General features: G+C 39.1%; 2 protein-coding genes across 2 annotated transcripts; one reads left to right on the top strand and one right to left on the bottom strand.

Annotated features, from left to right (window-relative positions):
- Positions 1-2,352: 2,352 nt before the first annotated feature.
- On the bottom strand, positions 2,353-26,140 carry LOC129755952 (peroxisomal N(1)-acetyl-spermine/spermidine oxidase-like). Its single transcript, XM_055752671.1, has 4 exons — positions 26,122-26,140; positions 7,700-8,116; positions 3,975-5,270; positions 2,353-3,830 (listed from the first exon to the last, which is right to left on the bottom strand). Exons 2-4 carry the CDS (start codon positions 7,946-7,948, stop codon positions 3,648-3,650), a joined length of 1,728 nt encoding a protein of 575 aa, XP_055608646.1. The 5' UTR covers positions 7,949-8,116; positions 26,122-26,140; the 3' UTR covers positions 2,353-3,647.
- LOC129755951 (protein TAPT1 homolog) lies at positions 10,401-13,588 on the top strand. Its single transcript, XM_055752670.1, has 2 exons — positions 10,401-10,781; positions 11,574-13,588. The coding sequence occupies exons 1-2, from the start codon at positions 10,568-10,570 to the stop codon at positions 13,331-13,333; spliced, it is 1,974 nt and encodes a 657-aa protein (XP_055608645.1). The 5' UTR covers positions 10,401-10,567; the 3' UTR covers positions 13,334-13,588.
- Positions 26,141-27,410: the final 1,270 nt, after the last annotated feature.

Here is a 27,410-nt window from a genome sequence, read left to right on the forward strand (position 1 = left end):
GTGTGTTGTGACAGGCGCGTGTCTAGGATAAGCTGCTCTCGATCGGCACACGGACGGGCAAAGAGGAGAGGGCCTCGAGCCAAGCCAGGCGGAGCCAAGATCTCAAGTCTTTAGAGGAGAAGTCATTGGACTCTTGCAGTGGTCTCGAACAGAGGCGGAGCGCACGATTATCGTGGGAACCAAGCTAGTCTCGAGTTGCGAGTAAAGGCCGCATCTCAAGTCGTTATAAGAGAGGTCCTTAGTCTTGAATCGTAACAAGAGGCAGGGTATATATGCAGGAGTTTGACTCGAACTGGAGTTTGCCGATGAGCGCTTAAGCGCGGACTTGGTCTCCCATCTCGGGTATAGCCTTCGTTGCAGGTACGGATGGGAATTATGGCCAGAGGCCCCAGGTGGACTTTATGGCGTAGGGGTACATAGTATCATGAGTCGTCCAATTGCACCCATGGACCCAGAGTAGCATACTGGGGGGACTCGGTCGCTCGCCGTTCTTTGGAATGCAATCCGTAAAAAGGATTTACCACCTGGGTGATCAACTAATAAAAAAAAGAGGAAGATATCTTCTGCTACGTGCATGTGCCTGTGCCCGATGTGCGGAAACATGCCAGAGAGGCCTCGATGTCCAGTTGGCAGCACCACGAACGGACAGCCCGGAATGTGGCCGGTCGACCCATCGCTTGATCCCTAACGTCGGAATTTGGATGGATCGGAGACATGGAGAGGTGGATTTCTGCATGACACAGTTCATGACTGGTCACGGATGCTTCATGCAGTAGCACCATTGGTTTGGACACGTGGCCTCGTCATTCTGCCCAGCCTGCGGTGACACAGTAGAGACACAAGAGCACGTAGTTTTCAACTGTCTTAGCGGAGGATGTGTGAGGATGCCAATACTTGGCGCGTCAGCGATGGGTTCACCCGGATCATGACTGCCCGGCAGAGGAGTTGGATCCAGCACCAGTCCGCGACTGGTGTAGGGTGACTCCTACGTCGGGGAGCATCTGAATAGTGTGCGGCAGTAAAGCATACCAAGATAAGACTTTACCTTCTGCGTATGCTGAGCTGCCTGGTACGTCGCGCGTCTTTGTGTAGGATATCTCTAACGTTACCGTCGCGGATCTATGTGCAATTTTGATGGTTCTTGTCAATCACGGAGTAGCAACTACTGAAATGTACGGTTTATCAATATCTCTAACGTTACCGTCGCGGAGTATGCGAGTCGAACGCGCCTTCTGCGACAGATGCTGTGGGGATAAGACAAGACCTTCTCCGCAGTCGAACTCGTAGGGGGAAGAGTATTCACGTCGCAGAATACTCTCGGGTAGAGGGATTCATCTGAGTCGCAAGCGTAGACCCGTACGTGTGACGTGACAAGCGCGGGTCTAGAATCAAGATGCTCTTGATTCCGCACACGGCGGGCGAAAAGCCTATGGTTGCCAGCCAAGCAAGCCTCAAGTTACGAGTAAAGGCCGGACCTCGAGTCGTCAGAGGAGAGGTCCTTAGTCTTGAATCGTAACAAGAGGCTGGAGTTTGACTTGAAATTGAGTAAGCCGATGAGCTCTTTAGCATGGACTTGGTCTCCCATCTCGGGTACAGCCTTCGATGCAGGTCCGGATGAGAATTATGGCCAGAGGTCTCAGGTGGACTTTATGGCGTAGGGGTACATAGTATCTAGAGTCGACCAATTGCACACATGGACCCAGAGTAGCATACTGGGGGAGCGGTGGCTCGCCGTGCCTTGGAATGCAATCCGTAAAAAGGATTTACCACCTGGATGATCAACTGATAAAAAATAGATCCCGTTAGAGGTTCGTTGAAGTGAACTTCTACATGACGTAGTTCCTCTCCGGTTCAGACAGACAAGTGCGGACGGGTCATCAAGAGAACATGTTAGACTTGAGTTGCTAGAGAGAAGCCTCAAGTCGCAGGGAGCAGAGATCGTAAAGTATGTATTTGCTGGAAGAAGATTCGGCTTTGCGTCTAATAAATACATAACAGCAATCCGGGGAGGGCCAACAATCAGAGACGCCAGGATAATTATACGTGGGTTTGATCCTCACCCCTAATCCCCAGTCGTCCCATTGTAGCCATGAGTTCAGTGTAGCAAACATTCGCTATGCTTTGGAACACAGTTCGTAAACAGAATTTACCTCACTGAAGAAAAACGAATAAAAACGTTGGTTTCCTTTGCTTGCTGAACAATCATCATGGAACATGCCAATTTCCAATTCTGATTCTTACTTATATGCCAAAGGCCGTAAATTGCAGTTTCAAAACATTGATACGTTACCTTCCCCTACCAAAACGTGAATACCTCAAGGAATATTTCGGAAAAATAAAACATAAAACAGATTTAATGAATGGATTGAAATCTCATTTGTGTTTGTTTATTACTTATAGCAAAATACTATTTAGTTTTTCTTTCAACTTCATTTTTGGTATGCTCTTTTGCTTTGCGCACCGCGATCTGCACCTGTTTCTGCACCGATTGTTTCGTGTTTTAATACCTACAACCTACTAGAAGTCGGTTGGATCACCTAATCACTGCTTCTTATACAAATTGGCAATCTCTAGAAATAACCGATATATTCAACCTCGAGTACCTTTCAACAAAGTTTCTCTTTATTTGAAGCTCTTGCTGCTAATAGATTATTTTACAAAGGCGAAACGACGTTATTTTGCGCAAGCTTCCAGCCTTAAGCCTTTCTTAATACAAACTTTGTCCGTTGTAACCGTTGCTTGTGTTGATTGTACGTGAATATGTGTAATGTGTACTGTTTATAATGCGTGTTTTTGAAGCAAACATTTTTTAACGTGGTCTGCCCTTCTAACTGCTATACAAATGCATAATGTTTCTTAACTTTTTGGAGCAAGCGTTTATGGTACCTAGGCCTTTATTGAGCCGAACTGAAAATTGTAGACTAGAATCACTGGAAAACATAAAGCCAACATGGGAATTAACATTAGGAACTGGACGAAAGTGCTAGTTGCAAACTATTGGGAGATATTGCAATTGCAGGAAGAGAGCTCAGTTTGTAGAAGTATTTGTACAAATACTACATCTATATTTGACAAAGAATTGAATTTTGGAAGCATAAAAAACGAAAGTACATAACAAACTAAAAGAAATTATATAATTATTTAAGCATTGTCATTTGTTTATAAATAAATGGATCTTTCAATGTTTAAGACCTATTGCGTAATGGTTGTTACTAGTTGCTATCGTAGATTTTGTAAACTAAACGCAAGTTACAACTCAGGATTCCTCCGGGTTGCTTTTCTACTACAAACCTATTTCTAATTTCAGTCTAGCTTAGTCTGTTAAATCCTTTTGATAAAAAGGGAATACAAAAATAAACGTGAAAAACGTGAACATTACTAAACGCAAGTTTCGACTGCAGTATGATCGAAACTTGGAAGCAGAACAAACGGGCAGGTGGGTAGACAACTAATAACACAACAACGAAAACACTAGAACATTACGGAGGAGAATACAAAATGCAACCCTTGGAAACGACCAACTAGAAACGTACCAAAGTAGAACAGAAACTATATAAAACAAAGAAAGAAAACCGGCAAATGTTTGTGAGTTACAACGTTGAAAGGCTTGTTTGTAGATTGGAATAGAAGAAAAACACCAACTCCCTCTACTCCAATGCAATGCCCTGAATCCAGGAGCTGAGATCCGAGCTGTCCGATTCCATCACGATCTCCTGCGGGGAATCTGGCGTAAGTAGGATTTGGGCAGCTGTTCTGCCGCTCAGATAAGCACCGTGTACCGTTGAGTAGAAGTTGGAGTGCGTGTGTTCTCCGGCAAATAGAACCGATGGCTGGGAATGTTAAGATTGAACAATGTTTTCATTGGAAAATTTCATCGGTCGAACAGTTTTTTTTTTTTTGGAATGAAGATGATTGTGAACAACACAATGTGTTTTATTTTTTAATGAAAATTATCTTTTTGCGAATGTACTTACCTTTGACTGGTGGGGACTAGAGTAGAGTGGCTGGGCAATGTTGTCGATATCATCCTGAGACGCTCCGACGGCAATGGCCGTATATGAACCCCGGCTATAGGGTTGCGCGTGCCAGCTGGTGCACACACAGCGCTTTGGTTTTGGAATGAAGGGATCCTGCAGAAACTTCCGCAATATCTCGGTGCACTTTTCAGCGACCACTTCGTGCGATATTGATTCCATGTACTCGGCCTCCCGGCCAGAAATCCATCCTAGTAGTAGAGTGTCGGACACTTTCGAGAAGGAGTAAATCTTTTTGAACCAGTTCGCCTTGAGGAACTCTTCCTGGTCCCCATCGGGATCGGGTTCAACGGTTTCCCAGAGAAACATTATTTCACTAATCTTAGCATTAAGGAACGGTCGATCGTACTCTAGGAAGATTTTGTCTACCGTCCCGTACAGGAGTGACTCAATAGATTCTAGCTTATACTGGGGTAAACTAGGAGTGAACAATGTTTCACCTCGCTCCTTAAGCACTCCTAACGGAACTGTGCAAATCACGTGATCTGCCTCAATGATTGTTCCGTTTTCGCATTCAATTTGCACGTTTGACGTATAATGCTTCAAGCTAGAGTTCTTATTATCACTTTTTGAGTCTCCTGTTCCACCAATCGGTACCTCGGTCACCGTTTTGTCTGAATCGTCAGAGTCGATATCGTCTTCATCCTCTTCGAGAATTGTTTCTGTTTGATTGTTATCTCGAGCCCGGCTTTTTCGCCTCCAGTGAATGGTCTTTACCGGACATGATAGTATTATGTTTTCAGGTGGTAAAGTATCACAGAGAGGCTTCAAAATGGAGCTGTAACCTGTAGGGAGCACAATGTTACCTCCCTGCAGTTCAGTATAACTGCCCAATTCCAGCAGATCTATCTCATCCATATTGTGACAACCGGTAATGCAGGTTTCCCGTTTCAACAAACACTCAAATATCAACTGTCGCAAATGTTTCTCCTTTTGGTCGTCTATGTTATTTAAGTAGATCTCCGATTCCAAATTGATATGCTCCCCTACACTGTGAATATCTGGCGGAGGAAGGTACTGGCAAAGAAAATATTCTTCGCATCGCCTCAGGAAACAGACATAGGCTTCGTAGATTTCCTGTAGTACCTGGAACGGTACCTGTTTGCCGTCCTCTGTTGCCGCCACTATTTTGTGGGGTTTTGGTATGTTGATGATGCTGATGAGTCCATGCTGCATCGCGAGCTCGAACATAGGATTACCGAGCACTCCGTGGATCCAGTTGGCTCCCAGCTCGATCTGAATAACGTAACGAGAAAGAAAAACAAAAGTTATATGGACCATTAGAATGTTGAAATAAGGCCAAACTTGTCACTTAATATTAATAGATTCGTGGGAAGTCATCAGGCCGGCTTCATGGAGAGACGACAGACCAGATCCTCAAATTAAGGCAAATCTTCCAAAAATGCCGTAAACACGTCCCTACGCATCATCTATTCATCGACTTCAAAGCCGCATATGACACGATCGACCGTGACGAGCTATGGAAAATGACGTTCTGAAGGTATTTAGGTGTTTAGGAATATCCGACATTCGACCCTTTTACAAAATGAGCAATTTTCTCGGGTTTAATACAATATTGGTAGGAGTTATCACGTAGCAGACCCTATTTATTCACGAAAATTTGGATGGTCAAAGATTTTTTTTTGAAATATCGTTGAGTTGAGAAGCTCAATATGTACTTTGGAATCTACGAACCTCCCATAATGTCCATTACTTCTGGTTTCCTTTGAGGTTGAAGACCAATATTCTTTTGGAAGTCCGTCTACAGGATTTCTAAACAATTTTCGCAAACTGTCTGCTCATTAAAGATTATTTCTTGCATTGAACAACCGTAAAACCTTGGTTAAGATTTTTATAAACCAGTGGAAGTTTCAATGTACATATTTTTCACACTTTCTTTGGGGATTGTCCAGATTTTTTTATGGAAACCACTAATGACCAATTTTAAACGCATCGCTTTATCCCTATCTTATCTACTCGTCTCAAATGACGTGTGCGTGTATCCAGTCACGTATGTGGTAATGGCATTAGAAAACGAGCTGATAATTTTTTTTTGTTTTTGTTTATGGGTTTATGAGCGCCTGGCTGACCCGGAAAGGAAAAACAGAACGGGGGACAGAAGAGGAAAATTTTAAATGAGAGTAGAATAGCTTAGAAAAGGATAGCGGCAACAGAGCCCGAGGGTTCTGAAGCACCAGTTTAGGGAAGCGTTAAGATAGTGCTCGACGGACTAGGACGGTTGGTGGGCCCCATATGAACTTCGAGTTAACCCAACCTTCAATTCAACCGAGCAATAGCAGTATGGTATCAAATAATATGATATCATATGCTAACGCCTCGATATCATTGTCAGAAGGGTTCACTATCTTACCGTAGTTGAATTTTCCCTACCTGTCATCTACCTTACTCGTTTCCATAAATTTGGATTCTTCCTAGTTTGATTTAGAAATAATCATAGATTTGCTAAGTAAAAGATATATTCAAGTGATTGATTCTACGCGACTACACGGTTATTCGATAACTCAATTAGGATATCATAAAAACAGAATCTAGAAAAGGTGTCTCTTAAACTCATCAACAATGAACTGTAAGCTTAAATAGCAATAGCTTTATTTATATCGTCAACTTATCAACGGTACAGGAAAATAACAGTGCTGTTCCTTAAAACCTTGTCACTAATTGTGGTCAACTACTCAAACAAACTTTTATACTCAATCTACACGATAGGGGTTCAATTCAAATAAACCGTGTGCCTGTTTTTAAATGCCCGAAATAAATTATCTAAACTATCTACTCATTCTTGCTTATCGAAATCATATTTTCTATTTTAAACTTCGATTTATGAATTTCAATCCTAACCGAAAAATGTATAGATCTACCAAAAGTAAATAAATAAATCAAAACAAATGTCGAAAGTTTATTACAAACTGAAACATCATATTTGTCAAAACAGCATTCCCGTCCAATGAGCCCCTAGTTCTTGTAAAATGCTTGATTTAAGAATAAGCCAACGAAATTCATAAACCGCAAATGCACACTTTCTAGAGCATTGGGGAGGCGAATACCATTACCTAACCTATCAATACTTGAAACATCCTAATTCTATGAAACTAAACTAGCTAACTACCTTACCAAACAGATTATGCCCTATTGAAAAGTATCACTTTATGACGGCAAAATGTGATATTTTCACTACAAAATTTTCCCATTGTTCAACGGAAGGGAGGGCAAGTGTTTCAACTCCCATTCATCTTATCAGCATGGATCATGAAAAATTTGGACACCATTGAACCTACCGCTAATTTAATTTAAATAAAGGTGTCCATCACGCCTTCTAATTTGAGTCATATTATGATCCAAGCTTGACAAGATGTGTGCAACGACCCTCTCAGGACAATGATAGTAAACCATCATTATCACAAGCATGCACACCGCCGCCGTTACCCATGGGAACCCAGGGTACGGGCATTAGAAAACGAGCTGATAATGGATCAATAGTGCAAGTGCAAGGTTGCATCGCAAATTTCACCAGCCCAAATCTTACATAAGTGGGTTGCATAGATTTCACAAAACAAACCACAGTCCTGCATAGTCATAACTCATAACATCCCCTCACCCATATCTGAACCGGAGATTTATGCATATAGGAAAAATAATAAACATACCTTCTGCGATCCCATATCGATTCCGATGATTCTTCCCCCGACACGGTTCCGCGCTTCCAGGATAGCGAAGTCCGAACATCCATTCTTAACGAGATGGTTAGCGGACGAAAGTCCGGCCATCCCAGCCCCGATGATGACCACTTTGTACTTCTTCTTCAGAGTACCCATCTGTTGGAACGATTTTCCCTTCGGATCCCCATCGCTACCCGCAGAAAAGGAACCAGCAGAAGTTTGCTGCTGCTGAGCCATTTTAGCTAGCCACGAAGCACGATTTTCCTACTCCCAGTGCGAAAGCACCAAACCGGAAGTGGGTCTGTCGCGAAAGATTCGACCGGATCGAGCACTGTGACCGGGAAATTCCGAATTTTCACTAACTTTTTCCACTACGCGGATGAAAAACTGCGGAACGATTCGTCGCTGCGGAGAGAAAATAAAAATATACAGAAACGTTTTGACGTTTTCGAGTTTTTGATTGTGTTTGTGCGGTGATGCAATTTAAAAGCCGTATTTCGCCAACTTCACAACGATAGGGTGGCAAGAAACAAAAATCAGTGGGATGAATCTTTATGCGTAAAATACTCATGGCATACATTGTATCGTTCCATCGATGGCTAGGTAGATTTCTTATTTTCGTTTTGTGCGGATGTTCCAACTGGATTGAGTTGTCGCATACGGTCAACGGTCAGAAATCTTGGCCTAACTATTTTCGATTATCGGAACGATGTTTTGTAATTGATTTTTATAGCCGAATTATTTTTATTATTTTAAGAGGAGAAATCATCGTGAATTTGTTTTATGAAATGAATTTGCGGCTTTATCGGTGAGGGTTAAAGAGTTGAAATGAAAGACGGATAGAAGATCAGAAGAAAATTCTAAGGTGGTGAAAAGAGCGAAGAGCATTTGAAATAGAAGCTTGACCACATACGAACCATCCATAATTAACTGTATCGAAAAATGTAGTGCCTTCTCTATTGGGTACTACTTCTTCAATACAGTTAATTGGTGTGGGACAAAGAATTTAGTATGTGGTCAAGCTTCTATTTCAAATGCTCTTCGCTCTTTTCACCACCTTAGAATTTTCTTCTGATCTTCTATCCGTCTTTCATTTCAACTCTTTAACCCTCACCGATAAAGCCGCAAATTCATTTCATAAAACAAATTCACGGTGATTTCTCCTCTTAAAATAACAGATACCTATATTAGAACTAATCATACTTTTAAGAAGGTGGGCTCTATTCTGTTTGTAAGATTCATCATTATAATTTCCATAGTTAAAATTTATTAAAATTAAATTAATTAATTCATTAATTAATTAAATAATTTAAATAATATTCAATATTTTAACATAAAAGTTAAATGAATAAATTGGCGAACGATGACAACAATATACATTGATGTTTTGTTTGGAAGCATAACTATTCTGATGATGATGTTAATTCTCTCAGATAAACAATCTCTTCCAAATATACTTATATAATAACCGGCAAAAATAAAAATGCACCCTCTTCTAAATGACGAAACTTCGATTGAAACTTAAGTAAAAAACTGTGAATATAGGCATTTATTGATTTGAAAGATGAATGATAGTGTCGTAACCGATCACAATTTTTCATAAACCGGCCAAGCCAAGCCAGTCTGTCAAGCAGCCATTTTCTTTTTTCAAACTTGTTCCTTTCCGTATTCTCTCATATCAACTACAGTCAAGAACGTCTGTGCATCAATACAACCTTTTACCAACTGACTAGACGAGTCGATTAACGACGCCATTTCCTATACGTTCATGGATGAACTTCTTAGGCTGATGTCATGCTGAAGCAACTAGCAACGCGACCTACAACGCAACGTTCACACGACTAACCAGCTCTCATTCGATCTCCATGGAAATCGCGCAGACCTGTCATACTGGTCGCTTTGTGTAGCGCGACCAATCTGATGCCAATGTGTTTAGTAGCGCGACTAGTAGGAAATCCAATAGGAACATTGTTTTTTCTCGATTTGTAGCAGTGATTCCGGGTTTTAAGCACAATAGTACGAAGATCTGTCCGAACTTGTGATAATAAACTAAAAACTATCTTAATCGGCGAGAAAATTTTCATGAATTCTTAGTTCCGGCAAAAAACAAGGAATTTTGTCGGTTCAAATTTGGGCATTCTTGCAATCCGGGTCGTGATTTGATGAGTTTTTGATGGCTCCGGAAAGAAAGGAGACGATTCAAAGCATTATCAGATGTAGAGAAGTGATGATTTGTAGGGAATTTCAAAGTGACAGGTCGCGCCAGCATGACATACCAATGCAATGCAACGCAATCTTATTGGAACGTTGCGTTGCGTTGCGTTGCTAGTTGTTTCAGCATGACATCAGCCTTAAGTTCTCAATGAGAAATTTATCTCTCTCGCGTCTCCGGCTGCGTGAATGATTTACACTGTAATATTACGTTCCAAATATTTACTAATCTTAATCTATGTTCTTACTTTCGAAGTTATATTTATTATTATTTACCTATCTTCTCTACAGATAGCACGATTCCAGTAAACTTTTTTTAGTGTTCAGAGTAAAATTTTATTCAAGAATTAATCATGAAATCTAATAACTTTTTTAAACTAATCCGAATTATTTAATCAGAATCTTTACATTTTTATTAATATTTTTGGCACCCCTAATAAATAAATGTCACATTTTTTTGGGTTGGCGAAATACGAAATCTCTCAACCGCATCAGATTCTGCTGTTTTGTTCGTTTTGAAATTTTTGCAAGTTGTGCCCGTTTCCCGAAAGAAAACTGGTTCCGGTCGTGAAATTCTGGACGTATTTGTACCCTTAACCTAACCGTTGAAGTGCCGAATATGCCTTTGGCAAAATCAGATCGAAAATGAATCGAAAGCGCGATGAAGACAGCAGCTTCGGATTGACGCAGAAAAAACTGCGCTTCCGTGGTGACTTGGCACAGCAGTACGGATTCGCCACGATGGATGGGAACCGGGTGGAGGATCTGTCCCAGGATGACGATCCCCGGATCCGATCCTCGGTAACCGGATCCCGAAATGGAGAAATTGGTGGATCCCAAGGCGCTGGAGACGGAAAAGGTTAGTTTGGGATGATATCCTCCGGGGTTCTTCGTTCCAAGGGGAGATGGATTCTAATGTTGGTTTGTTTTGGTTTTTTCTTGCACTCGACTAGGTATTCGAAAAGGCGAGAGTAAAAATAGAAATTTGTTAACTTTTCTTCAATTTCAATTTTTAAAACTTCTTTTTTATTTTTTTTGTTTCGATTATAGTCGTTTTACCATCTTTATGGCATTCGCGACTTTATCAACGTTGCAGTTGGCGGATCGTTATTGAGAAACTATCTGGTACAACTGTGTTCGATGTTTACTCTTGGGCTTGAACTCGCGAACATTGGCTCAGGAGACAACAGACTTGCCAACTGAGCTATATCACAAGCCCTGTTTTGAACAAATTTTTCATAAATCTTATATTTTATTTTTTGTTAGGTTCATTCTTATAAAAATAGCATCAAATTTAAAATATTGTTGTATTTATTACAACAATTGTATCGTAAATAAGTATTGTTTCTTCAAAACTATAAATATTTTATTAAACTACGGAGTAGAAGAAGGCTCAATCTCGTAATTAATCAACAATATATTTGAAATAATAAATAAAATTAACTTTTTTATCCCTATTCGAACTTAAATTTTGTATTTTTGTAATTTGTAATTTTTTAACTTTAACGCAGCCTGTCGATTACAATAAACCTTTAGTTCAGGTTAAGGAAATCAAATTAGCAAACAATTTCCTATGCCTAACTCCAATTCAGAATTTAGTAAATAAATTAAAAAAAATATTTCATATGACTGTTTCTATGAACTTTTACAGATCTTCCCGAGAAGAACAGTCTCTATGATTTTTTGCGCATCGAATTGACACGTGGCTATGTGCTGGAGCACGACGAGGAACGATACTCCGCTCGGCGGGAGAAAATATACTCTTTCATGAAAATCCCTCGGGAGCTGGAGAGCTTTATGGCCTACGGAGTGCTGCAGTGTGCGGATTCGTTTCTGTATTTGTACACGTTTCTGCCGATAAGATTCATACTGGCCCTGTGGGCTTTGATAACCAGACCGTTGGCTCGGTGTCTGGGTTTCCGAAGACCTCGGCAGCGACTGTTGGCACCTGCTGAAATCTGTGACCTTCTTAAGGGAACCATCTGGATCATCTGCAGTTGGGCTATGTTTTATGTGGACACGAATATGTTATACCATTTGATCAAAAGTCAGTCTATTATTAAACTGTACATATTCTACAATATGTTGGAGGTAGGAGATAGGCTGCTGTCCGCATTTGGTCAGGATATTATCGATGCCCTGTTCTGGACAGCAACAGAACCGAAGGACAGTAAGAAGCAGCATTTGGGAACGATCCCGCACTTCATCTTCGCCATAATTTACGTGACGATCCACAGTGCTTTGGTGATGTTTCAGGCAACCTCTTTGAATGTGGCCATCAATTCCAATAACAAAGGGCTTCTCACGATTATGATGTCCAACAATTTTGTTGAGTTGAAGGGAAGCGTATTTAAGAAATTCGACAAGAATAACCTATTTCAGCTAAGTTGTAGCGACGTGAGAGAGCGTTTTCATTTGACAATTTTGATGTTGATAGTTTTGATTCAAACTATGAAGGAATTCAGTTGGAAGGCTGACCAGTTTTTCGTTATGATTCCGGACTGTATGTACGTCATGTTGACAGAGCTGTTTGTGGATTGGATCAAGCACGCTTTCATCACCCGATTCAATGAGATTCCAGTCGATGTTTATCGAGAGTATACTACCAGTCTAGCTTACGACATGACTCAAACCCGCCAAAAGCATGCCTTCTCAGACCATTCAGATCTTGTAGCTCGACGAATGGGTTTCATCCCAATACCTCTGGGAGTTGTCTTAGTCAAAGCCCTCTACCATGCTCTCTCGTTTGATAATGCCGCTTCAATCATCATATTTATCATTGCATACATAGTGCTGCTTTCCTGTCGAGTTCTGAACACTATCTGCACCCTCGGCAAAGCCTGCGATCTAATGAAAAAGCATCAGGACGAAAAAATCCTTCTGCAACAACAGCAGCAGCAAAGTGGCCCGGCCACCTCAACCCCGATACAAATCCCACGGAACCCGAAAACCACTTCCGACATAGCCACTTCTCCAATACACCATCTGACTTCCATCCAGCGGTCTCAAACTGTCGAATGTGTCCCCACCACAGTACCCCAAATTAAAATACCCGAACAGCAGCTGGACAGCGTCATGCGGGAACCGTCCACCCTTGGGGCAACTGCACTCTTCTCCAACAGTGATGTCGATCTGGATGACGTCAAACTCAACGACAAAGTTCTCAATCTAACGCCAAGCGGCAAAACCGACGAAGAAGCTGGCACAGGCCAAGAGGAAAACCTAGCTCGAAGTTTTCCGGACCTACAACAAGAATCGGCTTCCAGTCCAGTTCGTGGGGATCATAGCACTTCACCAGCCAGCGATGGAGATAGCTTTTCGTCTCTCCAGGGCTTACACCATCGAACGCACAAGCGATCCGAATCGGAGCCTTCGATTCAGCTGGACACATCGGAGCGGAGTGGAAGTTGAGCTACCGGTTGCTATCGATAGGTATTGTACACATGCTGCACCAAAGGCTGGAACTGTTTGTTTTTTTTTGTGTTAAGCTTTGAATACTTATAATAAAAGTCTATAACAAGCGCTTTGTGTTGGTTGGTTTTAAGAAACTCTAGGAAACAGTTGATTGAAAAAAAAAAAACAATTGTGAATTTGATCGGAAGACTACTAATATTAGGAAGGCATATTATTTTAAAGTACCGTTTTTTGTACATAAATAAATTATTGATGAGCTACTTAATCGATGGTTTATTTTTCAGGAGGAAAAGGACGTAAAAGAAAGTTACATTTATTTTTTATTTCATAGTAAAATATCCAGTTAAGTACCTACTAGGAGCACATATGAATTCTATCTCAAAATAAAATTTTTAGCTCAATCGGTCTTTCAGAAGTGCCTTAAAAGTTAAGTTACCTATTCAAATATGTAGTGCAACTTCAGATTGGTATTTTTTTGAGAATGGTATATTGTTTCAATCAAGCGTGGTCTCCGAAACGACAACAAATTAAAGAAAATGTTAAAATTATTAAAAAAAAACTTGATAAGAGACCAATTAAAATGCCAATATGGAAAAGAAAAAACCATAAAAGGAATTTATAAAATAAAGAAAAATGACGAAAAATAAAAAAGTATAAAAATGAATTATAAAAGTGACCATAAAAATAATAACAATGACAAAAATAACAATACAGACAAAAATGACCGAAAACATAAAATTTGAAAAAAAAAAAACAAATATGACTCATAACAGAAATGACAAATATCTGTCTCAAATATTTGTGTATAGCAAAAATTACAATCATAATCTATAAAGCTATAAAAAATAATAAAAAAAGGTCAAAACTGAAAAAATGCCAAAAATAACAAAAATGATAAAATCACAAAAATGTTAACATTTAAAAATTGTTTTAAAAAAATTACAAAAATAACATAAATTACGCAAATTACAAAATTGAAATTTAATGTTGTTGAATTTTAGTTATTTTTTTGTATTTTTGTGGTCTTTTTCTAATTTTTGATATTGTTGTTATTTTGGACCCTTTTCTACAGTGTAGCTTGTAATTTTTGTTATTTTTGTAATGTTTCAAACGGTATTATCATAATCTGGTTCATTTTGTTATTTTTGTAAATTGTGTAAATTTTATAAATTTTAAAAATTTGTCAATTTTGTAATTTTGTTAATTTGGTCAATTTCGTAACTTTTGAAAATTATGAAAATTTTTTAAACTGTTTATATTTTGTAAATTTTGTATTTTCGTAAATTTTGTATTTTCGTATATTTTGTTGATTTATTTATTTATTTGTCTATTCAATCAACAGACCAAGTATAGGTCCATATGACGACTTAAAGTTAAAGTACACAAAAATATGATAAATTGTGCAAATTTTGTTCGTTAGATAGTTTAAAATTTTTTATAATTTTTGTCACTTTTGTAAGTTTTGTTTATTTTTTATTCTGTCATTTTTTTAGATTTTTCATTCTTGTCATATTCGATGTTTTTCTGATTTTTATGTTATTTCATCGTTTTGCAATTTTTGGTTTTGTTTTCATTTTTATAAAATTTGTTATTTCTGTCATTTTTTGTTGAATTTTGGTTTTTCTTGTAATATTTGTCATTTTTGTAATTTCTGCTATTTCTTGTAATTTTTTATATATATTTTGCAAATGTCTAGATTAACGAAGATTCAGATTTAGAAGAGAAAATAAAAAAATAAATTAATTTTGCATTTTTTTTTAAATTGTAGTTGTCCTAAATTTTGTTAATTTGGTTGATATGGTAAATTTGAAAAATTTGGCGAATTTTGTAAATTATGTTTATTTTAAATTTTCTAAATCTTATGTATTTTGTAAACTTTTAAAATTTGGTAAAATTTTTGAATTTTGTAAATTTTATAACTTTTGTAAATTTTAAGAACTTTGTATATCGTGTAAATCTCGGATTTTTAAATTTTTGTAGTTTTACTTTTTATTATATTTTTTTATTTGTGCCATTTTTGTTTTGTTTTTGTCAGTTTTGTCATTTTTTGTCGCTTCTGTTAAGCCGGTTAAGCCTAGTCCACACTAGGAAACGGTTCGTCTATATAGAGACGGTCTCAGCGTCTCCCATTTTCTTCGGGAGACACTGAGACCGTCTCAGGTTTCCAACAACAACAACAACAAACAACAAAGTTCGTTTCATAACAAAAATCACAGTTCATGTTGCCTAGTGAGGACTAGACTGTTTATAATTTTTATTATTGATAAATTTTTTATTTTGGTTATTTACATACGATGGCTATTAAAACAATACTGTGTAGTCTATTTTCAAACTTTTAATGCAGAATGTTAAATTTACTTGTAATTTCCCCACATACCCCGGTTTACATGTAATTTGGTTCTTAATTTTTTTTTTCATTTTTGCAATTTTCAATATTTTTGTGATCATTCTTAGATGTTTTGTAATTTTTGCCATATTTAAAAATTGTATCAGATTTTCATTTTTCGTCTCATTTCACATTTCCGTGATGGCATTATTTCTACAGTTTTTGTCATTTTTGACATTTTTCTTTTGTTAATTTTGTAACTTTAATGTTTTTTTTATATTTCTGTATTGAAAAAAAAATTCTTGGCAAATTTTAAAATCGTAGTCAGAATTGTGATTAGGTAGGTTTTACAACCATTTATTCAAGATCTATTTTAGCTAGTGAACGGTAGACAATGTGCAACTCGAGACCCCATACATCCAACCTTCGGGTAGTGGTCATATCACCTCTTGTCTGCAACTCTAATTCTCTACCTCCCCGTGGTGCTAGCTGGGGTGCGAGCAACCTTAGCAGAGATCGGGTACCCAACCCCGGTGGATGCTTTGGTCGCATGCAGACTGAGTTAAGAGGCTTCGTACGCGTCTGTTCTCCATGTCAGGGGCGGCGTGCGGAGTGCAACAACGTCCTGGTGGTGTTCGGGACCCAAAACAGCAACATCACGACGGTCCTCCTGCGAGATAGTGGGGTTAGCTGCGGGCCTTGAGAGCCCGTGACTACAAAAAACATAAGCAACGAACAACGAACAACGAACAACAAATTTCGGATGGAAATCGGCAAAGACCCACGCGACGAAAAGGGACCGCCGATCTCTAAATTTTGTGGGCAGTACCCACGTGCTCTCCAACGAATTGAAGAGCCGCAAATTCGACATCGTAGCGCTGCAGGAGGTATGCTGGAAGGGCTCCACGGTACGAACGTACCCAGATGGTCGTGCCATCTACCAGAGCTGCGGCATCACACACGAGCTTGGAACAGCTTTTATAGTGATGGGAAAGATGCAAAAGCGCGTGATCGGGTGGTGGCCGATCAACTCACGAATGTGCCGGTTGAGAATCAAGGACCGGTTCTTCAACATCAGCATCATCAACGTGCACAGCCCTCACCTCGGAAGCACCGGTGACGACAAAGACTAATTTTACGCGCAGCTGGAGCGTGAATACGACCGTTGCCCAAAATATAATATCAAGATCGTCATCGGGGATTTTAATGCTTAGGTCGGCCAGGAGGAGGAATTAAAACCGACAATTGGAAGGTTCAGTGCGCACCAGCTGACCAACGAAAACGGCCTCAGACTGATAGATTTCGCCGCCTCCAAACGAATGGCCGTACCTAGTAACTTTTTCCAGCACCGCCTCCCACACAAGGACACCTGGAGATCACCGTATCGAGATCACAGATCGACCACGTTTTGATTGACAGCCGGCACTTCTCGGACATCATCGACGTCAGATCCTGTCGAGGCGCCAACATCGAACCACTATCTGGTGATGGTGAAGATGCGCCCAAAACTCTCCGTAGCGAACAACACACGAAACCGGCGCCCGCCTCGGTTAAAAATTGCACGACTATAGCAACCTGAGGTCGCGGCAGACTACGCGCAATCGGTCGAAGCAGCGCTGCCGGCAGAGGGCGAGCTTGACGAAGCCCCTCTCGAGGACTTTTGGGATACCATCAAGACACCCATCACCAGTGCTGCGGAGATGTGGAGCGTACTAGACGGAACGACTGGTTCGACGAGGAGTGTAGGAGGGTGATGGACGAAGAGAATACCGCGCGGGCGGCAGTAGTGCAATAAAGCATCCGTCGAAATGTGGAAAATCACCGACAGCGGAAGTGGCAGCGAGTCCGAATTTCCCAGGAGAAAAAGCGTCGCCTGGAGGAGGAGGAGCTCGAAGAGCTGGAGCAGCTGCATCGTTCCCAAGAAACACGAAAGTTCTATCAGAAACTCAACGCATCCCGCAAAGGCCTCGTGAGGTGATCAAAAGGTGGAAGCAGCACTTCGATGAAAACACCTGAACGGCGCACATGCAGGAGATCAAGACGGTGGGGGTACATCGGCGGCGTAGCCAACGAGACGTAGAGGAGCCACTCCCAATGATGAGTGAAGTTAAGGAAGCCATTCGCCAGCTGAATAGAAACAAGTCGGCTGGGAAGGATGGCATCGCAGCTGAACTCATCAAAATGGGCCCGGACAGGTTGGCCGATTGCCTACACCGGTTGATAGTCCGGATCTGGGACATAGAACAGCTACCGAAGGAGTGGAAGGAAGGGGTAATATGCCCCATCTACAAGAAGAGCGACAAATTGGACTGTGAGAACTACCGAGCGATCACTGTCCTCAATGCCGCCTACAAAGTGTTGTCCCGAATCCTACTCCTCCGCCTAACGCCACAAGCAAACAGATTCGTGGGAAGTCATCAGGCCGGCTTCATGGAGGGACGGTCTACGACGGACCCGATATTCACATTACGGCAAATCCTCCAAAAATGCCGTGAACACCAAATCCCTACGCACCATCTATTCATCGACTTCAAAGGCGCATACGACACGATCGACCGTAACGAGCTATGGAAAATCATGAACGAGAACGGCTTTTCTGGGAAGCTGATCAGACTGATCAAGGCGACGGTCTATGGAACGCAGTGCTATGAGCGGATTTCGGGTGAATTGTCGAGTTCATTCGAATCGCGCAGGGGGCTTCGACAAGGTGATGGTCTATCCTGCATGATGTTCAACGTGGCGCTAGAAAGTGTTATTCGACGAGCGGTGGGCGAAATGCGGGGCACGATTTTCAACAGATCCAGTCAACTTATCTGCTTTGCCGATGACATTGATATAGTCGGCAGATCATCTGCAGCGGTGGAAGAGATCTACCGCAAACTGAAACGCGATGCAGGAAGGATTGGGTTGGTGATTAATACGTCCAAAACGAAGTACATGCTGGCCTGCGGATCCGAAACCGACCGAACCGAAGACTTTGTCTATCTCGGGTCACTGGTGACCGCAGACAATGACACCAGGTGTGAGATCCGGCGGCGAATTATCAGCGAAAGTCGTGCCTACTATGGACTCCACAAGCAACTGCGGTCGAGAAGAATTAGCCCTCGTAACCTGTATATGACGCTCATTAGACTGGTTGTTCTCTACGGGCACGAGATATGGATATTGCTCGAGGAGGACCTGCGTACACTCAAAGTATCCAGTATCCAGAAGACAGTATCCAGAAGGTGGTGAAGGCTGGCCGGATACGCTGGGCGGGACATGTTGCGAGAATGCCGGACGTCTGTCCTGCAAAACAGGTGTTCGCTACGAATCCGGTAGGAACAAGACGAGCAGGGGCGCAACGAGCGAGGTGGTTAGACCAAGTGGAGCGTGATCTGGCGAACGTGGGTTGTCCGAGAAATTGGATAACGGTTGCCATGAACCGAGTGAATTTTAGGAATTATGTTCGTCAAGTTATGTCTTGAGACGGAATACTTTGTAAATAAAAAAATAAATTTAGCGGTTGAGTCCTTCAAAAATGTCGGATATGTTTTTTTCTTTTTTCATTTTTTATATTTTTTGTAATTTCTTTATTTGAAACGGCTTTACAGGGCTAGTAGGTACATCTTTTTCTGGGGTGCAGGGTGGTTTCCCTAGGACCCGAAGAGATTTTTTTTATGTTTTATACTTCCTTTAATTATCGTATTTTTTTTTTGCTATTTGGTAATTATGTTATTATTGTTTTTTGGAGGTTTTGTTTATTAATGTCATTTATGATTCTTTAAACTTTTAACTTTTTTGTCAGTCTCTTTGCATTTTTATTATTTATGTTTAGCATTATTGTCATTTCTATTACTCCTGTCAGCATTATCATTTTAGTAGTTTTGCCGTTTTCCTCATATCGATTTTTTTTTCCTTTTTGTTATTTCATTCACTTGGAATAAGGATTATTTTTGACTTGTTTTATTATCCGCCCAACTGGATCACCATCAGTCAAGCCCGCTATTTAAGAGATACAAAATTATTTTTAATTCGCTATTTCCGCTACGCTGTCGGCAGATGAAATTATTATCATATGATCCCTCACTTTTACGGACTGGCCAAACAAACGGTAGCCCCTGTCAATATCACTCAATGGAATCTCGAAAAGTCAGCCCTTACCCCTGCTGCCTCAATCAGTGTTTCGGGCATTGATCGCACTTTCGCTGTGCCTATGGTCTCTAAAATGCTGTGTTGTCCGTATTGAAGTACAACTGGAGTTTGATGATCGAAAACTTCTGAGCTATAGCGTACAGATGATAATCAATATTTGATCGACGGTGTTTATTCCGACCCGAAAGGTGTTTTTTCAACTAATAACAATGCTGCATACATCATCGATAGCCATAGGTTCTCTTGACGGAGTCGATCTTTTGAATGAAGTTAGAAATTTCAATGAACCAATACAGCTCCCAGCGAAGCAAAAGAAAACATCATAGTGTAAGGAATCAAAGCGGGGAAGCCTTCGCTGGATGAGTTTACCTATTTATCGCATGACTACCGGTTGAATCACGTGCCATCGCCCTTTTGATGTTCATTCAGTAACATCATGTCGATAACAATTCAATCAGTATTGATTTCTTGGAATGTTCAAAGTATCGATTTCTTGGAAAGTTCTGAGAGTTGAAAGAGATTCCGTCCAATAGATCACATCAATAATCTTGTCTCAAGCGTTCTTTAACGTGCTTTAACCTTAATCCAGAATAGTCTAAATGGCATTTATTTGAAAAAAAAATAACACTCTTAAATGTATTTTTAAAAAAATTTCAATACATTGTTGGCCAGAAAATTCCTCAAACAGATACGAGATACAGACCCAAAATCGAATTTTGCCGAAATTGAACGGTTTTTTTTTCTTAATTTTTATTTATTCTTAATTTTCCATGTATGGAGTGATATCTTACCCCAGAGGTTCATTTTTCATTGTAATCGAATTGATAAATACAAGAATTTTTGGAAGGGCAACTCCCATCAAATAAAACCCATTTTTTAATCAGTCAATCATATTTAGACCTTAGTTCAAAAAGGGTTATTATTTAATTTTTTTATAATTTTGATAGCGCTTCTGAATTTTACAATAATTGGTTTTATTAGATATCTAAGCAATTCATATTCTTCAAATTCGGTTTCCGCTCAGGGTTTCGGTACTATAGGGTGTCTCATTATGTCTAAGCACGTTTTGAAATGAACAGTAAACACAGTTTAGGAACAAATTAATATTTTTCTTCACTTTTATGTTTTCTATATTCAGTGAATCAATAGGAAATAAGATTCCAATTAATCGTAGGGTAATGATCGAATTTTTGATCGGAGACTGCTTATTAGTTTCAGCACAGAGGGATTTGCGATGATTTTGGCCACTTTTTTCCAGGTTTTTGCGATGTTTTCGATAGAATTTACAGGCTTCCCATGATTTCTCAAATACGATTTTTCATTTTATGTGCCAACTTGCACAAAACTTCGTAATGGTTCTTCTTTCCACATTTTCGACATTTTTTACCCTATGCTGGACACGAACCCTTGCACTATGGGGCATCTCCATGCAAACTGGTGGCCTTAAATTTATCTCCGCCAATTGAAGTCCTAGACTAGAGGGTTACTGTCTTGGGCAAAGTTGTACAGAATATCGAATACTATCCGACCCCCACCATGTATAAAAAATATGTTGTATTTATTTATTTATTTATTTATTTGATAACATATCAACGGATCACATGTTGATCCCAATGATGAAATGAATATAAAACAAAATAGTTTAAATGATATATCTATAAACGGGATTACACACTACGATGTTTTCGATGCTGTCAAAATTCTTCTTTTAAATAAAGGGGAATGTAGAGCTGTAAATTCCGGTCTCGAAGTCCTCGAGGACGAACACTGAGGTTAATCGATTCCAAAAGCGTAAACAGTATAGGGTAACGGACCAATTTTGGACCGCTTTGGGAAGTGGCAATGCTATTTTCTGAAATAAAAAAGCACATGTTACAATTTTTTACTGCTTTATCCGTTCATAACGAAGACCAACGCTTTTTCTATCGAAACATATCGTCGTTTGTTGCAATGTAACAAGATTTAAGCCTAAAAGCTCGTTTCTTTGATCATTACTCAGGTCGGTATTTTGGACCACCAGGTTTCTATTTTGGACCACCCTTTGGACCTATTTTGGACCACCCTTAATCTGAATTAGTTTTTTTTCTCAATTTTGCTTTACTTACAACCGCGATTGATGCTCAATTATAACAATAATTCAGTTAATCTCTACCTTTCCTGTTCTTGTAGTAAAGTTTTGATTATTCACGTTAATTCAATCCAATTTTTTCTCTAGCCTCTATTTAGGTACACTTGTTTGTATTAATAGTTCCTACTACAACCATCTGTTATTTTTCAACAACTTCTACTGCTTTAGACAGTAGTTTTTGATAAGAATAGAGTAAAAACAGGAAAATTCCCCAGTTATATAGTGTGTTTCAAATGTATTGAAAATTCCGACAGCATACTACTATCTCGACGAAATTTGTTCTGCAGTGTTTTATACTGACCAGTTGACTTATTTTTAGGATCAATTTTAGAACGCAAATCTCCTTCACGCGACCCAATGATAAGTCTGACATCATCAACTGCGCAACATTAATTGATGCATTTTGAGTTCCAAAACCTCAGTGGATTTGGTTTGGCCTTAGTACTGTAAAGTAGAATATATTTATTAAAAAATATATATATATACGAGAATTATGCGATATTTTTAACCATCTTATAGCCAGATTTTTGTTCGCTTTAAAATTCTCAAAAATTCTGTTTTCAAACAACTTTTGTTCCACAAAAATTCTTTAACACTTTTTTTTTAGAAATTGCACAACCTTAGGAGCTGAAAAACTAGATTTTTAGTACTTTTTCGCTTGTAATATTTACAAATTTCAACAATTTTTTCTAAGTTTTGAATCATGTAAAGAGCTTTAGAGAGTTGATTAAATAAAATAATGTCAAAATTCAAATTTTCTACATATCAAACGATTAAAGTAGGGTGAATTATGCTTTTCATATCGCCGTACTACGTTGTATTACGTTCAAGAACATTTAACAGCAAGTTCAATACTCAGGTTATGTTGGGTGGTCCAAAATAAGTCCCTAAGGAATTCAGTAGGACCTATTTTCGACATGGGTCAAATCGCTATTAAAACAAGTTTTTTTGGTTCTCCGGGCTTGCAAACCAGTTTTCATGTGTTTTGTCATAGGTGTGAACATGTTTGTAGTTGTTAAATTCATCACAGCTTGGCAGAAAACTTCTTGGAAGTTGACTCCAATAATGACACGTCCTCCTTAAATGGGCTTGATTTGGTCCAACCGTTAAAAATCAAATCTTCTTTTTCAATTTTCTATGTCTTATCAGCTTATTTAAATGAAAGCTTAGATATGATTAGAATCATAAGAAGTAGCTTTAACTATATTTGATCAAAATTTTCATGGTTAACATGATATATGAGAGAAAATTGGAAAAAAGCTGCAAGGTGGTCCAAAATAGGTACCCGGTCCAAAATAAGTCCGTTACCCTACGTCTTTAAAATCCTTCGTTAAACGGAATATAAAGCCCAAGCATCGAGAAGATTTATCAACTACAGTACCGTTCATAATTGTATAGAAATTGGAAGCAAGCGCACTGTCACTTCGACTTTGAACTTCCATAACTTTTTACTCTGATGATATTTTTTGATCCAATTTTTTGCGTTAGATAGATCAATTATTACACTATTATAACACAAAATTTGAGCTTTCTGGAGTTTTTGTGACCTGAGAAACAGTAATTCTACGAAAATCGGAGTTTTTGGACTTTTCTCATTCAAACTGCAATTTCTCTGAAACTATATACGCAACATTTTTTATTGAAAATTTGCATAGTGATTGTTGAGATATGAAGCTAGCATGGCTGAATTTTTCGAAAGGTTCTATCGATGAGATCAAAAGTTACGCGAGGTGCAATATTTCAGGCATGAACCTTGAAATGCGATTTCTATAGAATTTTGGACGATTCATGAGAACAATATCGTTTCCTCCACCAATCAGACAAAAAATGTCTAGCAAAAGCAATGAAGTAAAGAAAAAATGGAATATATGATCCATTTGTGTTTTGAAATCAGAATCTCGCGATATTGTTGTGATTTTTTGGTTGAAATAGATTTACTGGTTGTTAAACAGAGAATGTGATTTTCCTATGAAAAAAAAACGTCCAAAATTCTATAGAAATCGCATTTCAAGGTTCATGCCTGAAATATTCCACCTCGCGTAACTTTTGATCTCATCAATAGAATCTTTCGAAAAATTCAGACATGCTAGCTTCATATCTCAACAATCACTGTGCAAATTTTCAATAAAAAATGTTGCGTAGTTTCAGAGATACTGCAGTTTGATTGAGAAAAGTCCAAAAACTCCGATTTTCGTAGAATTACTGTTTCTCAGGTCACAAAAACTCCAGAAAGCTCAAATTTTCTGATATAATAGTGTGATAGTTGATCTATCTAACGCAAAAAATTGGATCAAAAATTATCATCAGAGTAAAAAGTTATGGAAGTTCAAAGTCAAAGTGACAGTGCGCTTGTTTCCAATTTCTATACAATTATGAACGGTACTGTACATAGTTGGTATGTCTCTTGATGTCCAATTTTGGATCAAGAATTACCCCTAAATCCGTGATGTGGTTCACACGAGCGATTGGATGGTCCAAAAGAAAATAATCTGCAGATATAGGGTGCCGTTTGCGCGAAAAAGTTATGCACCAGGTAGCAAACAGGTGGAATAGCCTTTACAGTGAAGCAGTGTCCTCTGGGGTTTTAATTGCGTTGAATAATTTTAGATCGTCGCCGTAGGCGAGTTTCGGTCCGTCAAGCATAAGAAGAGCATCGTTAAAATAAATTAGAAAAACAATCGGTCCACGATGGCTTCCTTGTGGAACCCCTGATGTGGCAGGGAATTGTCTTGAATACGAATCCGCCAATCTAACGATGAGTTGCCTTCCGCTCAGGTAACTGCGAAACCAGTCCAATAAGGAACCGCAGATGCCTAGACGTCCGAGTTTGGCAATATGGTATTGTATTGTTTACCAATCAGGTATTTTGATGAAGAATTATTTGTCTACGAAACCTCTTCCCCTAGCCCCACACAAAATGCTTGCATAATCGATAATCATAACTGACGCAGATAGTATAGATTCCAAACTAAACTGTGATGGTGGTCTCTTAAGACTGCTCGGCCCTCCTCGTTAGATATGGGCGTTGGGCGCGCTCGCAATCCCAGTATACGATTTCACGTGTGTTAAACGGAGAAAGCTATAGCCTTCACTCCAATATCACTCCGATTAGCTGTCATTCTTATGGAAATCTGTGTAAGAGTGAAGAGCATGTAAGCTTTATTCTTTTTAGCAGGCCCAATCCCAATAGACCAACTTTGGCCAAAAAAATACATTTTTTCAATAATTACCCATTTTTTGCTAATTTAAATAAACCGTGTTTCCTTTAAATCAAACCCATTTTAAAGTTCAGACAATTACCTTTCCAACGGTGTATTACATTCAAAAATTGGACCATTATTCGCTGAGAAAATTGCATTTGTTTAAAATGCATTTTTTCTACAATTTTCACAATTTTGCTAGGCCTGATGTCTGTGGCGCAATGAATTTTCATTACAGACGGCTGACATTTTGGGAATCTAGGTTTGAATTCTCTGGCTATCAAATGGTATACAAGACACGTCATTCAAAGCAAGTAAATTTTTCGATTTTTGGCCACCACTTTCCCCATAGTGCCTTGTCGAGGTTGTGCAAGTCCGCACAAAATTTACACTTTCCCAATTTTTTTTTTTTTTTTAGCGTATTAACATCACTCATCGAAAAGTCCACAGTCGTAGAATTCTGCTCAGTAATTTCTTCCGCCCGACACAAATTTACTGCTTTCTCTTCCGTTAACTCTGACATTGTCAGAAATTTCAAACGCAATGTTTGCCACTTATTCGATGTAGCATTCTTGTACGTTACAAGTTTTTCCTCTAAATCACCAAACCGGCACAAACGAGCAAGCAATTTCAATCACGAAACAAACTCGTCGATGCTTTCTATTGGTTGCTGTTGCATTGAGAAAAAGTCTAACCAATCGACAAGCTGGTTCCGTTCACGCACCACTTTAGCTTTAATCGCAGCAAGAGTTTTTTCTGGATTAGCTAATTGTTCCGGTGTAAGATCGAAATTGATATATTTCTTTAATGCTGACTTCCCAATCACTGTCAACAGAACACTCGTTTTCAGGCGATTTTTCTTCTGGGCCATCGATCCATTCCCACTGCCCTCGCGTAATTTTTCCAATTTTGCACAAAAAAATTAAAATTTTCTTCCATATCACCCACCAATTCGAGCGATGGAGGAAGAGGGAGAGAAGATATTTCAGAACTTTACATCGCGACAGGCCTTGCCGATGCACTTGCAGCTTCATTAGCCACATTCCTGTTTTGAACACTTTGCACCAATGTAAGGAGAGCCTTATTTTGCTACTCCATAAAATACTTGAACTGTTCGGAATTCATTTTGAAAATTTTCTTCTTCACTCCGGCGCGCAACAAGAAATATGGCCGCCAAACAGTAACGAAAATGCACTCAGCTAACAATGCAAAAAATTGTGCACTGTTCGCGAATGATTCCGTCACGCCCGGAAATGTCTTTATTTTTCAACACACGGAAACTTTTTGCGATTTAATATGACGCAAAATGACTTTAAAAGACTACAAGAACTTCTAACACCATGTTTCGGATGTTAATGAAAACTCTAGAATTAACTTTTAGAAGAACTTTATTCACGCGTCTTTCTCTACTGAGGTACAGAACTCGAATGAAACAAGGAGCAGTGTTGCTGTTGCGTATTTAGATTGGCAGGAACATGTCCATAAACTACGAAACTAGGTGACTCCATATATTATGTCACATAATATAACACCAAGACACACCGATATTCAGTATTCCATTTGTCAGAACTCACTGGACCAAAAGTTACAAATTTAGGATCTTTGGTCCACCGAAAGTGTTGTGTTCAATTTCGTACACTCAGAGGAAATCTTATTATAAATTTCATAAGATATATCTTATGAACCACTTTTTTGCGTCCAAACTAATTTTTCATAAGAGTCTTATGAAATTCTTTCAGTTTTCATACGATGTTCTTATGAAAAATAGAAGAAACGGCATTGTGAAAAAATGATGAACACATTCATTCATAGCATCAGTTTTTTTTTCATTATCTAACAGTACGAAGCAATCGCCAGTTCATAGTTATTATAGTTTTCCTTCAATGTTGAATGTTATTGTTATCTCCGGAATGGTAAGTTCGATTTGATGTTTTTGGTGTGAACGTTGAATATATTAGTAAACTAAAATACATTATTTGTTTACTTTTCAGCAAGCTGATCGGCAAAAAACGAAAGGTCGAAGATTGAAATGCGGCGAAAAAAAACTTTGATGGAGCTGTCTGTTGATGCGCTGCTGATGGTGACCATGAAGGATTTAATTTTAAACAAATTTGGCAAACAATAAAGTGAATGTTTTCAGCATGAAATATCGAGAATTTTTCTTATTAGAAAGTGATTTACTGTTTTCATAAGAATCTCTTATGAAAAGCAACAACCTCTCATTGAAGTAGGCGTTCATCTTCAGAATTCATTCGCGTCATAAGACAATCTTATGAATTTCATTAA

This window comes from Uranotaenia lowii, chromosome 3, assembly GCF_029784155.1.
Source record: "Uranotaenia lowii strain MFRU-FL chromosome 3, ASM2978415v1, whole genome shotgun sequence".
Classification (NCBI taxonomy): domain Eukaryota; kingdom Metazoa; phylum Arthropoda; class Insecta; order Diptera; family Culicidae; genus Uranotaenia; species Uranotaenia lowii.

Excerpts from the sequence above, each read along its gene's own strand:
- LOC129755952 (XM_055752671.1), bottom strand. The coding sequence starts at position 7,948 with ATGGCTCAGCAGCAGCAAACTTCTGCTGGTTCCTTTTCTGCGGGTAGC. Across the intron at positions 5,271-7,699 it reads TCGATATGGGATCGCAGAAG|ATCGAGCTGGGAGCCAACTG; the intron begins GTATGTTTATTA and ends TACGTTATTCAG. Across the intron at positions 3,831-3,974 it reads CTAGTCCCCACCAGTCAAAG|CCATCGGTTCTATTTGCCGG; the intron begins GTAAGTACATTC and ends TAACATTCCCAG.
- LOC129755951 (XM_055752670.1), top strand. The coding sequence starts at position 10,568 with ATGAATCGAAAGCGCGATGAAGACAGCAGCTTCGGATTGACGCAGAAA. Across the intron at positions 10,782-11,573 it reads AGGCGCTGGAGACGGAAAAG|ATCTTCCCGAGAAGAACAGT; the intron begins GTTAGTTTGGGA and ends GAACTTTTACAG.